Consider the following 13,073-nt stretch of genomic DNA (forward strand, 5'->3'; position numbering starts at 1 on the left):
ACACCTCCATCTCCATTAACTACATCACACCTGCCCAGACCCACTAGAACACCCCTCCATCTCCATTAACTACATCACACCTGCCCAGACCCACTATAAAACACCTCCTTCTCCAGCTCCTGCATCACTGTCCGCCACATGGCCTCAAACTGCACCATTTTATTTCTCATTGTCGCCCAGCACTTTACATTTTTAGATAATAAAGCATTTGACCTTTCTATTGCGTTAACAATGGAGGATTGGTTGATTTCCAGTTAAGTATAGTATTTAAGATGATTGAGGAGAAAAGTATCGTCCAACCATCGGGTAACTTGTTTCATGCGCATCAAAGGTGAGGGTGAATTTCAGATGTTTACTGCTTGTATTGATGAAGGAGTGGAATCAATGAAGTTCCTCTGCTGTCCCCTGGAATAGAAGGAACACGTCTGGAATAGAAGGAACAGGTCATCAATGAAACCTTTTTCAGAGCCTGAGGTGCTAGAATGGATTGTTAGGGCTGACAATCACATTCTTCTCTAACAACCCCACATACAGTTACGCATAATTAGATGCTATTTTTTTTAAACTACAATTACCATAATGACCTGAGCGCCTACTTGTCTTGTCTGTGTTTCTTTTACACCTGCTAGTAAAAGAGACCGAAGAATGTGTAACAGTATAGCTTCCATCCCTCTCCTCGCCCCTACCTGGGCTCGAACCAGGGACTCTGCACACATCAACAACTGCCTCCCACGAAACATCGTTACCATCGCTATTAGCGCACACCCCGCGCTAATAGCGTGTAAAATCTACTTTTCTCCACTCATTCACCCCATCTCTTTATATTGAATATTTATATTCAGTGGCCTGACTGCATCCAGACTATGTCAAAGGCCCATCCTGGTAAATCTGAACCTAATGCAGCTTGGAGTGATCAGATGACAGAAGTCACATTAAGGTGCCAGGTGTAACTGAGGCCATAGATGCTCCATATCCATTACTTTGAATGTTTTATATAATATGTCTAAATGTGTTTCTGTGTTGCAGGGGCAGTCAAGAAATGGAACGGCAAGGCCACAGAACATGACATAAGCAGAGCTGTGGGAGACCACCTCAAGCCCCTGGTAGAGCCGGGGGTGGTGTTTACCACTCCACCACACCTTCAGCAGGCTGGAAAAGTGGGATTGATACTTATTTTCATACTAAGAGGGACCAAGAGTCTGTTGATTGGTCATCACTGGGTTAATTTGTTGAAATCAAATCAAGCTTTATTTATACAGCAAATTTCAGACATGGATGCAACACAATGGCTTCACAGGAAAAAACAATGAAAATAAACAGAAATATTGAGGATAAAAAAACGAAGAATAACAACTGAAAGACTAATGAGCATTGTAAGGAAATGACATTGATTAAAATATAAACAATATGATGCTATATCCAACCCAAAATATAAGCTTGTTTTTTAGGAGGGGCTCTGAAAGACACTATGGGGGTGTCCACTGAAAGTTGACTAGTAACAACAACTGGGACTTAAAAGACACCCACCATGAGACCCACTAAATCTGCCCAAGAGACAAACAAAAGAAAAACCCACAACAAATTTAAAGACAGGAAGCAAACCAAAAAGGTGGAGCAACTAAAGGTGTTGACTCTCCACATCTATCAAGACAACTGGAGCACTGGGCCAGACACTCTTAAATAGAACCTGGACCAGCTCAGGTGAAACACCTTCCCACTAAAGAGATGGACAAGCCAGCACAGGTGTAACACATACTGACTAACGAGGTGACAGGAATCGGTGTGCCGAAGACACATTTCAGTTGAACAACTGACTAAAAAACAACTTCCATTTCACATAATCAACTACAATGCGTCACCTTCTACAATATAAACATGGTGTCTACTGGCTGTCAACAATTAAAAACAAGAATAAACGCGTATTTCTAAATAATAGTATACAATCGTATTATTTTTCACATTTTTCTTTCTGTAGAATCCTAAAACTCACTAGCTTCTAGAACTCTGGTCCCCTTGGAACGAGCCCAAACAAAATCAAATCAATCTAATCAATTTGTATTAGTCACATGCGCTGAATACATGTGTAGACCTTACAGTGAAATGCTTACTTACGAGCCCCGAACCAACAGTGCAGTTTAAAAAAAATACGGATAAGAATAAAAGATAAAACTCATCTCCAACACGGAAAAACATGTCAAAATAAATTGTGATCCATGGTAACTGGCTAAAAGCAAAACACAAATCTTTTTAACTGCCCACCCTTGAGACATTCAGCAACCAAGTTGTCCTTACCACGGACATGTCTGATTTCAAGAGGAAACTCCTGCAATATCCGTAGTAACTTTCCACCTCACTGCGGAGCTTCTCTCTCTTTTCAGGGTTCACTAGATAGGCATGTTGTTGGATCGGGATCCAGTCCCCAATGTCATGCTCTAGTACATTTGGGTTGGAACATCTGAGAATGAACGCCGATACTCTAAAAGCAGGGCAACAGTGATGCATTTAAATTTAGGGGTTGCTAAACAAAAGGAACGCAACACTTATTTGTCATCACTCATCGCTTTCATGTTGAAATCAATTGTGCCGAGAGGAGGGAGATGAGGTTGCACGTCCTGTTGAAACTAACAGCTCAAAAACCACACGGAATCAGGGAATAATGTGTACATCCCTGTTTAGAGGACAAATTGTAGAAAAGGGCTAGATAACTAGCTACATTTTGAAGTGTTGCATTTTGATTCAAGAGGGTCACCAACGTGGGAAGTGTAACAACTCTTTTTTTGTTAGTCACTTTTTGTTAAGTCACATAAATAGTACTCTTTCAATTCAGAGCCTGGATTTTCCCCTGAGGCTAATATCCATATCATGTTGAAATCAATAGAACAGGGGGCAAACAATTATGGTCCTACATTGTGACATCATTAAAATACTCCTTCTACAATGTTAAAACATTCTACATTGTGACATTAATTCATTGATATCATGAAACAACTCCTTCATGTATGTATTTTCTCAAATTTGATCAGATATCTTTTATCAGATTATATCTGGTCACAGCTAAGAGATTTCTCTCCTGTGTGTGTTCTCTGCTGTATAGTCAGACTGCTAGATGCTCTCCCCACATTGACCACAGCTATAAGATTTCTCTCCTGTGTGTGTTCTCTGGTGTAATGTCAGATGGCCAGATTGAACAAAACTCTTCCCACATTGATCACAGCTATAAGGTTTCTCTCCTGTGTGTATTCTCTGGTGTAAATTCAGAGAGCCAGATGTAGTAAAACTCTTCCCACATTGATCACAGCTATAAGGTTTCTCTCCTGTGTGTGTTCTCTGGTGTATCAGTCGATTGCTAGATGTACAAACTCTTCCCACATTGACCACAGCTATAAGGTTTTCTCTCTGTGTGTGTTCTCTGGTGTAGTCAGACTAAGATTGAACAAAACTCTTCCACATTGATCACACAGCTATAAGGTTTCTCTCCTGTGTGTGTTCTCTGGTGTAAAGTCAGAGAGCCAGATGTAGTAAAACTCTTCCCACATTGATCACAGCTATAAGATTTCTCTCCTGTGTGTATTCTCTGGTGTAAAGTCAGCGAGCCAGATGTAATAAAACTCTTCCCACATTGATCACAGCTATAAGGTTTCTCTCCCGTGTGTGTTCTCTGGTGCACTGTCAGATCTCCAGATTGACTAAAACTCTTCCCACATTGACCACAGCTATAAGATTTCTCTCCTGTGTGTGTTCTCTGGTGCACTGTCAGATCTCCAGATTGACCAAAACTCTTCCCACATTGATCACAGCTATAAGGTTTATCTCCTGTGTGTGTTCTCTTGTGCACTGTCAGATAGCTAGATCGACCAAAACTCTTCCCACATTGACCACAGCTAAAAGGTTTCTCTCCTGTGTGTGTTCTCTGGTGTAAAGTCAGAGCGCTAGATTGAACAAAACTCTTCCCACATTGATCACAGCTATAAGGTTTCTCTCCTGTGTGTATTCTCTGGTGTAAAGTCAGATTGCCAGATGTAGTAAAACTCCTCCCACATTGATCACAGCTATAAGGTTTCTCTCCTGTGTGTATTCTGTGGTGTAAAGTCAGAGAGCCAAACTGACCAAAACTCTTCCCACATTGACCACAGCTATAAGGTTTCTCTCCTGTGTGGATCCTCTGATGAATTTTAATGCCTGCTGATGAGGTGAATCTCTTCCCACAGTCAGAGCAGCAGTGAGTTCTCTTCTCTGTGGATCTCTGCTGGTGTTTCTTGAGGTGTTCTGATCTGGAGAGACTCTTCTCTGCCTCTTCAGCATCATGAGGTTGTTGATGCTCCCCAGAGGATCCACAATAGTCCGGTCTCTCTCCTGTGTGAACAACAAAGTCAGACAGATGATTAAAGGCCCACAACAGCAGAAATCCACTGTAAAAGGTGATGCCAACAGAGTAGCCATGATGTTGTACAACAATTGACGTCTGTAATGAATGTTAAAATTATTTGACATTTGTCTTAAAATGAGCAAGAATAGTCATATTGTCTTGTTTTCACATTAGTAGTAACATCTAAGATTGTAGACTAGAAATAAGTTATTCATGTTGTTGAAACTCTCAGCAGTGTTCCAGACGACTTTTGGTCTCCAATACAGGCCTCTTTCTGTGTTTAATAAAACTGCAGTACGAGGGCGATGCACATGCAATTTGATTGCAGAAACTCCTCCCTGCTAATGAGGAAACCGATAGTTATGGGTGTACTATATCTGCCTGGAGAAAAAATGGTGAGCAATTTATTTTTTCACAATGTATTCTGAATAGGGAAAACTCAGGGGAGTAACCTCCATTTCCAGGTTGCTTATGAGTGCATTTCACACTACTTTGGATTATAACTAACGCTCGTTTGAATGTCATGTTTAATATGTTTGCTACAGTATTAAGAACCGCGTTAATGACAGTATCCATTTGGGTGTTGTCAATAAAGTTACGATTATTATTATTTATTTTTTATTATTTTTAAATCACCTTTATTTAACCAGGTAGGCCAGTTGAGAACAAGTTCTCATTTACAACTGCGACCTGGCCAAGATAAAGCAAAGCAGTGCGACAYAAACAACACCACCGAGTTACACGGGGGATAAACAAACGTACAGTCAATAACACAATAGAAAAATCTATATACAGTGTGTGCAAATGGAGTAAGGAGGCACGGCAATAAATAGGCCATAGTAGCGAAGTAACTTAGCAAATTAACACTGGAGTGATAGATGTGCAGATGATGATGTGCAAGTAGAAATACTGGTGTGCAAAAGAGCAAAAAAGTAAATAAAAACAATATGGGGATGAGGTAGGTAGTTGGATGGGCTATTTACAAATGGGCTGTGTACAGCTGCAGCGATCGGTAAGCTGCTCAGATCGTTGATGCTTAAAGTTAGTGAGGGAGAAATAAGTCTCCAACTTCAGCGATTTTTGCAATTCCTTCCAGTCATTGGCAGCAGAGAACTGGAAGGAAAGGCAGCCAAAAAGGTGTTGGCTTTGGGGATGACCAGTGAGATATACCTGCTGGAGCGCGTGCTATGGGTGGGTGTTGCTATGGTGACCAGTGAGCTGAGTTAAGGCGGCCTAGCAAAGACTTATAGACGACCTGGAGCCAGTGGGTTTGGCGACGAATATGTAGCGAGGGCCCGCCGACGAGAGCATACAGGTCGCAGTGGTGGGTGGTATATGGGGCTTTGGTGACAAAAACGGATGGCACTGTGATAGACTGCATCCAGTTTGCTGAGTAGAGTGTTGGAGGCTATTTTGTAAATGATATCGCCGAAGTCAAGGATCGGTAGGATAGTCAGTTTTACGAGGGTATGTTTGGCAGCGTGAGTGAAGGAGGTTTTGTTGCAAAATAGGGAGCCGATTGTAGATTTAATTTTGGATTGGAGATGCTTAATATTACATTTTACATTTAAGTCATTTAGCAGACGCTCTTATCCAGAGCGACTTACAAATTTGGAAGTTCATACATATTCATCCTGGTCCCCCCGTGGGGAATGAACCCACAACCCTGGCGTTGCAAGCGCCATGCTCTACCAACTGAGCCACACGGGACCGTAATATGAGTCTGGAAGGAGAGTTTACAGTCTAACCAGATACCTAGGTATTTGTAGTTGTCCACATATTCTAAGTCAGTTGCAGAGCATGCATTTAGTTTTACTTGCGTTTAAGAGTAGTTGGAGGCCACAGAACGAGTGTTGTATGGCATTGAAGCTCGTTTGGAGGTTTGTTAACACAGTGTCCAAAGAAGGGCCAGATGTATACAGAATGGTGTCATCTGAGTAGAGGTGGATCAACAAATCCCCCGCAGTAAGAGCGACATCGCTGATATATACAGAGAAAAGAGTCAGCCCGAGAATTGAACCCTGTGGTACCCCTATAAAGACCGCCAGAGGTCCGGAAAACAGGCCAGGTCAATGAAGACGGTAGCACAGTACTGTCTTTTATCGATGGCGGTTATGATATCATTTAGTACCTTGAGCGTGGCTGAGGTGCACCCGTGACCAGCTCAGAAACCGGATTGCACAGCGGAGAAGGTACGGTGGGATTAGAAATGGTCAGTGATCTGTTTGTTAACTTGGATTTCGAAGACTTTAGAAAGGCAGGACAGGATGGATATAGGTCTGTAACAGTTTGGGTCTAGAGTGTTACCCCCATCTTTAGGAATCTCGGACGATATGAAAGAGAGGTTGAACAGACTACTAATAGGGGTTGCAACAATGGCGGTCGATAATTTTAGAAAGAGAGGGTCCAGATTGTCTAGCCCAGCTGATTTGTACAGGTCCAGGTTTTTCAGCTCTTTCAGAACATCAGCGATCTGGATTTGGGTGAAGGAGAGGCTTGGGCAAGTAGCTGCGGGGGGTGCGGAGCTGTTGGCCGGGGTTGGGGTAGCCAGAAGGAAAGCATGGCCAGCCGTAGAGAAATGGTTATTGAAATTCTCAATTATCGTGGATTTATCGGTGGTGACAGTGTTTCCTAGCCTAGCGTTCCTAACTGACTGTGTGTATTGATTCCTGACTTCTCTGAAAAGTTGCATATCGCGGGGACTATTCGATGCTAGTGCAGTACGCCACAGGATGTTTTTGTGCTGGTCGAGCGCAGTCAGGTCTAGAGTGAACCAAGGGCTATATCTGTTCTTAGTTCTACATTTTTTAAAGGGGCATGCTTATTTAAGATGGTGAGGAAATTACTTTTAAAGAACAACCAGGCATCCTCTACTGACGGGATGAGGGCAATATCCTTCCAGGATACCCGGGCCAGGTCGATTAGAAAGACCTGCTTGCAGAAGTGTTTTAGGGAGCATTTGACAGTGATGAGGGGTGGTCGTTTGACCGCGGACCCATAACGGATGCAGGCAATGATCGCTGAGATCCTGATTGAAAACAGCAGAGGTGTATTTGGAGGGCAAGTTGGTCAGGATAATATCTATGAGGGTGCCCATGTTTACGGATTTAGGGTTGTACCTGGTGCGTTCCTTGATAATTTGTGTGAGATTGAGGGCATCTAGTTTGGATTGTAGGATGGCCGGGGTGTAAAGCATATCCCAGTTTAGGTCACCTAYCAGAACAAACTGAAGATAGATGGGGGGCAATCGATTCACATATGGTGTCCAGGGCACAGCTGGGAGCTGAGGGGGGTCTATAACAGGCAGCAACACTGAGAGAATTATTTCTGGAGAGATTCATTTTTAAAATATGAAGCTCGAAATGTTTGGGCATAAACCTGGAAAGTATGACAGAACTATGCAAGCCATCTCTCTAGTAGATTGCAACTCCTCCCCCTTTGGCAGTTCTATCTTGATGGAAAATGATGTAGTTGGGGATGGAAATTTCTGAAATTTTGGTGGCCTTCCAAAACCAGGATTCAGACACGGCAAGGACATCAAGGTTGGCGGAGTGTGCTAAAGCAGTGTGTTACGAATCCCTTTGGTCCGGCAGTCTAGGGGGAAGGTAACGAGACCCGTAACATAACTCATGCAAAATGTAACAGTGACAAGTAACGGTGAGAACGAAATAACCACAGACACCTAAGTTACCGTCAAACACACAGGGTTTATTTCTAAACACAACGGTAAAGGGGGGCAGGAAAAGGGGCTGAGCTGGACCCAAGGAAGACAATAAGTATCCAAAAACACCCTAAGCTAGTCTAGCCTATTTCAACAACAGCTAACTAACTAACCAAAAATACAGTGGGTGGTCCGCCCAGTTCTAACTAGTGTATTTAACAAAGTTTACTACGGGAGTGTATGCCCATGGGCGAACTGTCTGGTTACCCCTTTTCCCACTATCAAACAAACATTCAACACCATAACAAACAAAATACTCACAGTGGGGACAAAGTGACATGTAGATGCTAAACCACACAGAGATCTACAGACATATGACATTTACAGAGAGATTGCTCCAGAGAAAACAACTGACAGGGTTTTAAACCAAGGGAAGGGAGTGTGATTGGTAGGAGAAAAGGAGGTGTTTTCTGATTAGCGATGATTGATGATGATTGGGGAATGATGATGGTCACCTGTGAGTAGGGGAGAAGGAGAGAAAAGAAATACACACAGGATACACACAGAATACCTGTATCCGTAACACTCCCACCCTTAAAAGAGCAACCCTAGGGGGGATTGCGAACACAAAATATACAAACATCATTATTCTCACACACGAGACAAAGCATCTGCCAATACATTTTCAGAACCCTTTTTGTGCCGTATCTCCAAATTATAATTTTGCACAATAAGGGCCCAACCCATTAGGCGCTGGTTCTGGTTGTACATGCGGTGGAGAAACACTAAGGGGTTGTGATCTGTATATACAATGACTGGTAGGGCACTGGAACCAATGTATACCTCAAAGTATTGCAGAGCCAACAACAAAGCAAGAGCTTCTTGTTCTATAGTTGCATAACTTGTCTGACATTTGTTAAACTTTCGAGAAAAATAACAAACGGGATGATCCACTCCACTCTTGTCCTGCTGCAGTAGAACAGCACCAGTACCTCTGGCACTAGCATCTACCTCCAGTTTAAACGGTTTCTCAAAATCCGGAGCAGCAAGTACAGGGGTATTACACAAGAGTGCTTTAGCAGATTCAAAAGCTATCTTACAATCAGGGGACCACACAAATGATCTAGCCGGACTGAGCAAATCGGTCAATGGAGCAACTACCGCAGAGAAATTGACAGAAACTACGGTAGTAGCCAACCATCCCTAAAAAGCGGCGTAGCTCTCATCTGGTGGTAGGTGCGGGAAATGCAGTTATAGCCAATACCTTGGCATCAACAGGGTGCATTTTTAACGCCATCTGCCACTGTTCTCATTATTTTTCTGCCTCAATTTTACACATCTCCATCTGCCGCTGGTCTCTTTCTTTTTCTGCCTCAATTTTACACATCTCCAACTGGAGAGTCTCTCGCCTAATTTGGGCTCTCTCTTCCGCCTCCAGTTGGAACTGTATGGAACGGACATCCCGCCTGGCATCACCGGTTGACAGTGGGGAGAGTGGATCAAAACGGGGCAATGTGGCTGGAGCTTTAGCCTCGCCCTCAGACACCACTGGGCTTAGAGGAGCAGCAACATCCCCTACAGGGGTAGTAGGCTCAGGCAGCGGTAACACAAGCACCTGCTCTTCCAACAAAACATTCAACACTAGTTGTTTAACCTCCGCTTTAACTAAACTCTGCGGAATCGATAACGAATAATGGTCAGCCAAGGTCATTAAATCAACTCTTCGACATTTATCAAAAACATCCCACGAAGGGTTATCCACAAAGGATTTCAAATCAAATGTAGCCATTTTGAACCACTACACAAGCAAAACACAAACAAATAGCAAACACTAATGCTACTTCAGCTATAACGCTCAACACTGAACTAGACCACTACAACAATTTGCACGAGCGGCTTGGGTGTCAGTAATGACAGATCCCGGACGAGCCCCCACTTATGTTACGAATCCCTTTGGCCCGGCAGTCTAGGGGGGATGGTAACGAGACCCGTAACATAACTCATGCAAAATGTAACAGTGACAAAGTAACGGTGAGAACGAAATAACCACAGACACCTAAGTTACCGCACAATCAGTCGCTAAACAGAAAACACCTCTTTTTCTCCTACCCAACACATTCCCTTTCCCTTGGTTTAAAAACCCTGTCAGTTGTTTTCTCTGGAGCAATCTCTCTGTAAATGTCATATGTCTGTAGATCTATTGTGTGGTTTAGCATCTACATGTCACTTTGTCCCCACCTGTGAGTATTTAGTTTGTTATGGTGTTTGAATGTTTGTTTGATAGTGGGAAAAGGGGGTAACCAGACAGTTCGCCCATGGGCATACACTACCCGTAGGTAAACGTTGTTAAATACACTAGTTAGAACTGGGTCGGACCACCCACTGTATTTTTGGTTATTAGTTAGCTGTTGTTTGAAATAGGCTAGACTAGCTTAGGGGTGTTTTTGGATACTTATTGTTTCTTTCCTTGGGTCCAGCTCAGCCCCTTTTCCTGCCCCCTTTACCGTGTGTTTAGAAATAAACCCTGTGTGTTTGATGGTAACTTAGGTGTCTGTGGTTATTTCGTTCTCACCGTTACTTTGTCACTGTTACATTTTGCATGAGTTATGTTACGGGTCTCGTTACCATCCCCCCTAGACTCCGGGCCAAAGGGATTCGTAACATAAGTGGGGGCTCGTCCGGGATCTGTCATTACTGACACCAAGCCGCTCGTGCAAATTTGTTGTAGTGGTCAGTTCAGTGTTGAGCGTTATAGCTGAAGTAGCATTAGTGTTTGCTATTTGTTTGTGTTTTGCTTGTGTAGTGGTTAAAATGGCTACATTTGATTTGAAATCCTTTGTGGATAACCCTTCGAGTTTTTGATAAATTCGAAGAGTTGATTTAATGACCTTGGCTGACCAATTATTCGTTATCGATTCCGCAGAGTTTAGTTAAAGCGGAGGTTAAACAACTAGTGTTGAATGTTTTTTGGAAGAGCAGGTGCTTGTGTTACCGCTGCCTGAGCCTACTACCCTGTAGGGATGTTGCTGCTCCTCTAAGCCCAGTGGTGTCTGAGGGCGAGGCTAAAAGCTCCAGCCACATTGCCCCGTTTTGATCCACTCTCCCCACTGTCAACCGGTGATGCCAGGGCGGGATGTCCGTTCCATACAGTTCCAACTGGAGGCGGAAGAGAGAGCCCAAATTAGGCGAGAGACTCTCCAGTTGGAGATGTGTAAAATTGAGGCAGAAAAAGAAAGAGACCCGGCAGATGGAGATGTGTAAAATTGAGCAGAAAAATAATGAGAACAGTGGCAGATGGCGTTAAAAATGCACCCTGTTGATGCCAAGGTATTGGCTATAACTGCATTTCCCGCACCTACCACCAGATGAGAGCTACGCGCTTTTTAGGGATGGTTGGCTACTACCGTAGTTTCTGTCAATTTCTCTGCGGTAGTTGCGCTCTCCATTGACCGATTTGCTCATCGCGTCTAGATCATTTGTTGTCCCCTGATTGTAAGATATGCTTTTAATCTGCTAAAACTACTGCTTGTTATACCTGTGACTCTTCTGGTCGCGCGATTTTGAGAAACCGTTTAACTGGAGGTAGATGCTAGTGCCAGAGTGTGTCCCAGAATCTGGACGTCGTGTTGTCCTTGATCCTTACTGTCAGGCTCTCTATCGGACAAGAGTAGGAGTGGATGCATAATCACCGGTGTGCTCTTAGTTCTGTAGGTTGTCTTTCTCGAATCTGTTAATACATATAATGTCACAGGATGTAGATTATGCTAACCGATATGCTAGAACAAGAAGCTCGCTCGCATTTTCGTAGTCTGACCTCTACGCAGACGACACCATTTCTTGCTCTAACTCTATATGTTCTGGGCCTTCATCTGTGTCCGTTTGTGTGCTCCTTCCACAAGTCACTTCATAAACTCGATTAGACGATTTCACCCGCCTTTAGTGCGTATCCTCCAAACTCCAATGCCTTACCCCTCCCACAAGCTAGCTACCATACGACTTTATATAGGACTTTATGACCATGCTCCTTTTATTCGCATCGCTGCCCGCCCCGCCCGCCCAATGCTCACTACTCTGACGGTTTCTGACTTAGAATATGATGAACACATATAAATTACCTGTGTCTGCGTAACTGTAAAATCTCCTTCCAGACTACGATTAAAGCATCCTCCAATCAAATTGAATTGGCTTCCTATTTCGCAACAAAGCCTCCTTCAACTCGGGCCCAAACATTCTTCGTAAACTGACTCTCCTACTGATCCTTGACTTTCGCGATGTCATTTTTCTAAAATGCCTCCAACACTCTACTCAGCAAAATTGGATCAGTTATTTCACAGTGCCATCATGTTGTCACCAAGCCCCACTATATACCCCCCACTGCGACCTGTCGCTCTTCGTTGGTGGTCCTTGCTGTCATATTCATCGCCAGACGCACGGGCTCCAGTTCATCTATTAAGTCTTTGCTATAAGTAAGCTTCCCCTTATCTCATCACTGTCACATTGAAACACCACCCGAGCACGCGGCTCAAGCGGTAAGTAAATCTCAGCTGTCATCCCCAAAGCCATCATCTCTTTGACCGCCTTTCGCTTCCAGTTCTCTGCTGCAAATGACCCGAACGATTGCAAAATGCAACTGAAGTTGGAGACTTATATTTCCCTCACTAATTTAAGCATCAGCTGTCTCAGAGCAGCTTACTTGATCGCTTGGGCAGCTGTACGCAGCCCAGTCTAATAGCCATCCAACCAGACTACCTACCTCTTCCCCATATTTGTTTTTGTTTTTCTGCTCTTTTGTACCCAGTATTTATACTTGCACATCCTCATTGGGACTATATCACTCCATGTAAATTGCTTAATTATAAATTTACTTCGCCACTTTGGCGCTATTTATTGCCTTACTCCTTACGTTAATTTGCACACATTATACAGATTCTGTTGTGTTGTATTGACGTGTACGTTTGTCATCCAGTTAACTCTGTGTATTGTTTTTGTCGCACTGGCTTGCTTTTCTTTTTTTTTCTCCATCTGGCAATTGGTTAATTAAAGCGT

General features: G+C 43.4%; 1 protein-coding gene across 1 annotated transcript in view; it reads right to left on the minus strand.

The window, feature by feature from the left end:
- Positions 1–3,418: 3,418 nt before the first annotated feature.
- Positions 3,419–13,073, minus strand: part of LOC139026249 (zinc finger protein 180-like) — a 15,703-nt gene continuing 6,048 nt past the window's right edge. Inside the window, exon 2 of the mRNA XM_070441532.1 lies at positions 3,419–4,353. Within this exon, the coding sequence (XP_070297633.1) occupies positions 3,419–4,353 (935 nt within the window). The remainder of the gene's footprint in view (positions 4,354–13,073) is intronic.

This window comes from Salvelinus sp. IW2-2015, unplaced genomic scaffold (genome assembly GCF_002910315.2).
Source record: "Salvelinus sp. IW2-2015 unplaced genomic scaffold, ASM291031v2 Un_scaffold4199, whole genome shotgun sequence".
NCBI classification, from domain to species: domain Eukaryota; kingdom Metazoa; phylum Chordata; class Actinopteri; order Salmoniformes; family Salmonidae; genus Salvelinus; species Salvelinus sp. IW2-2015.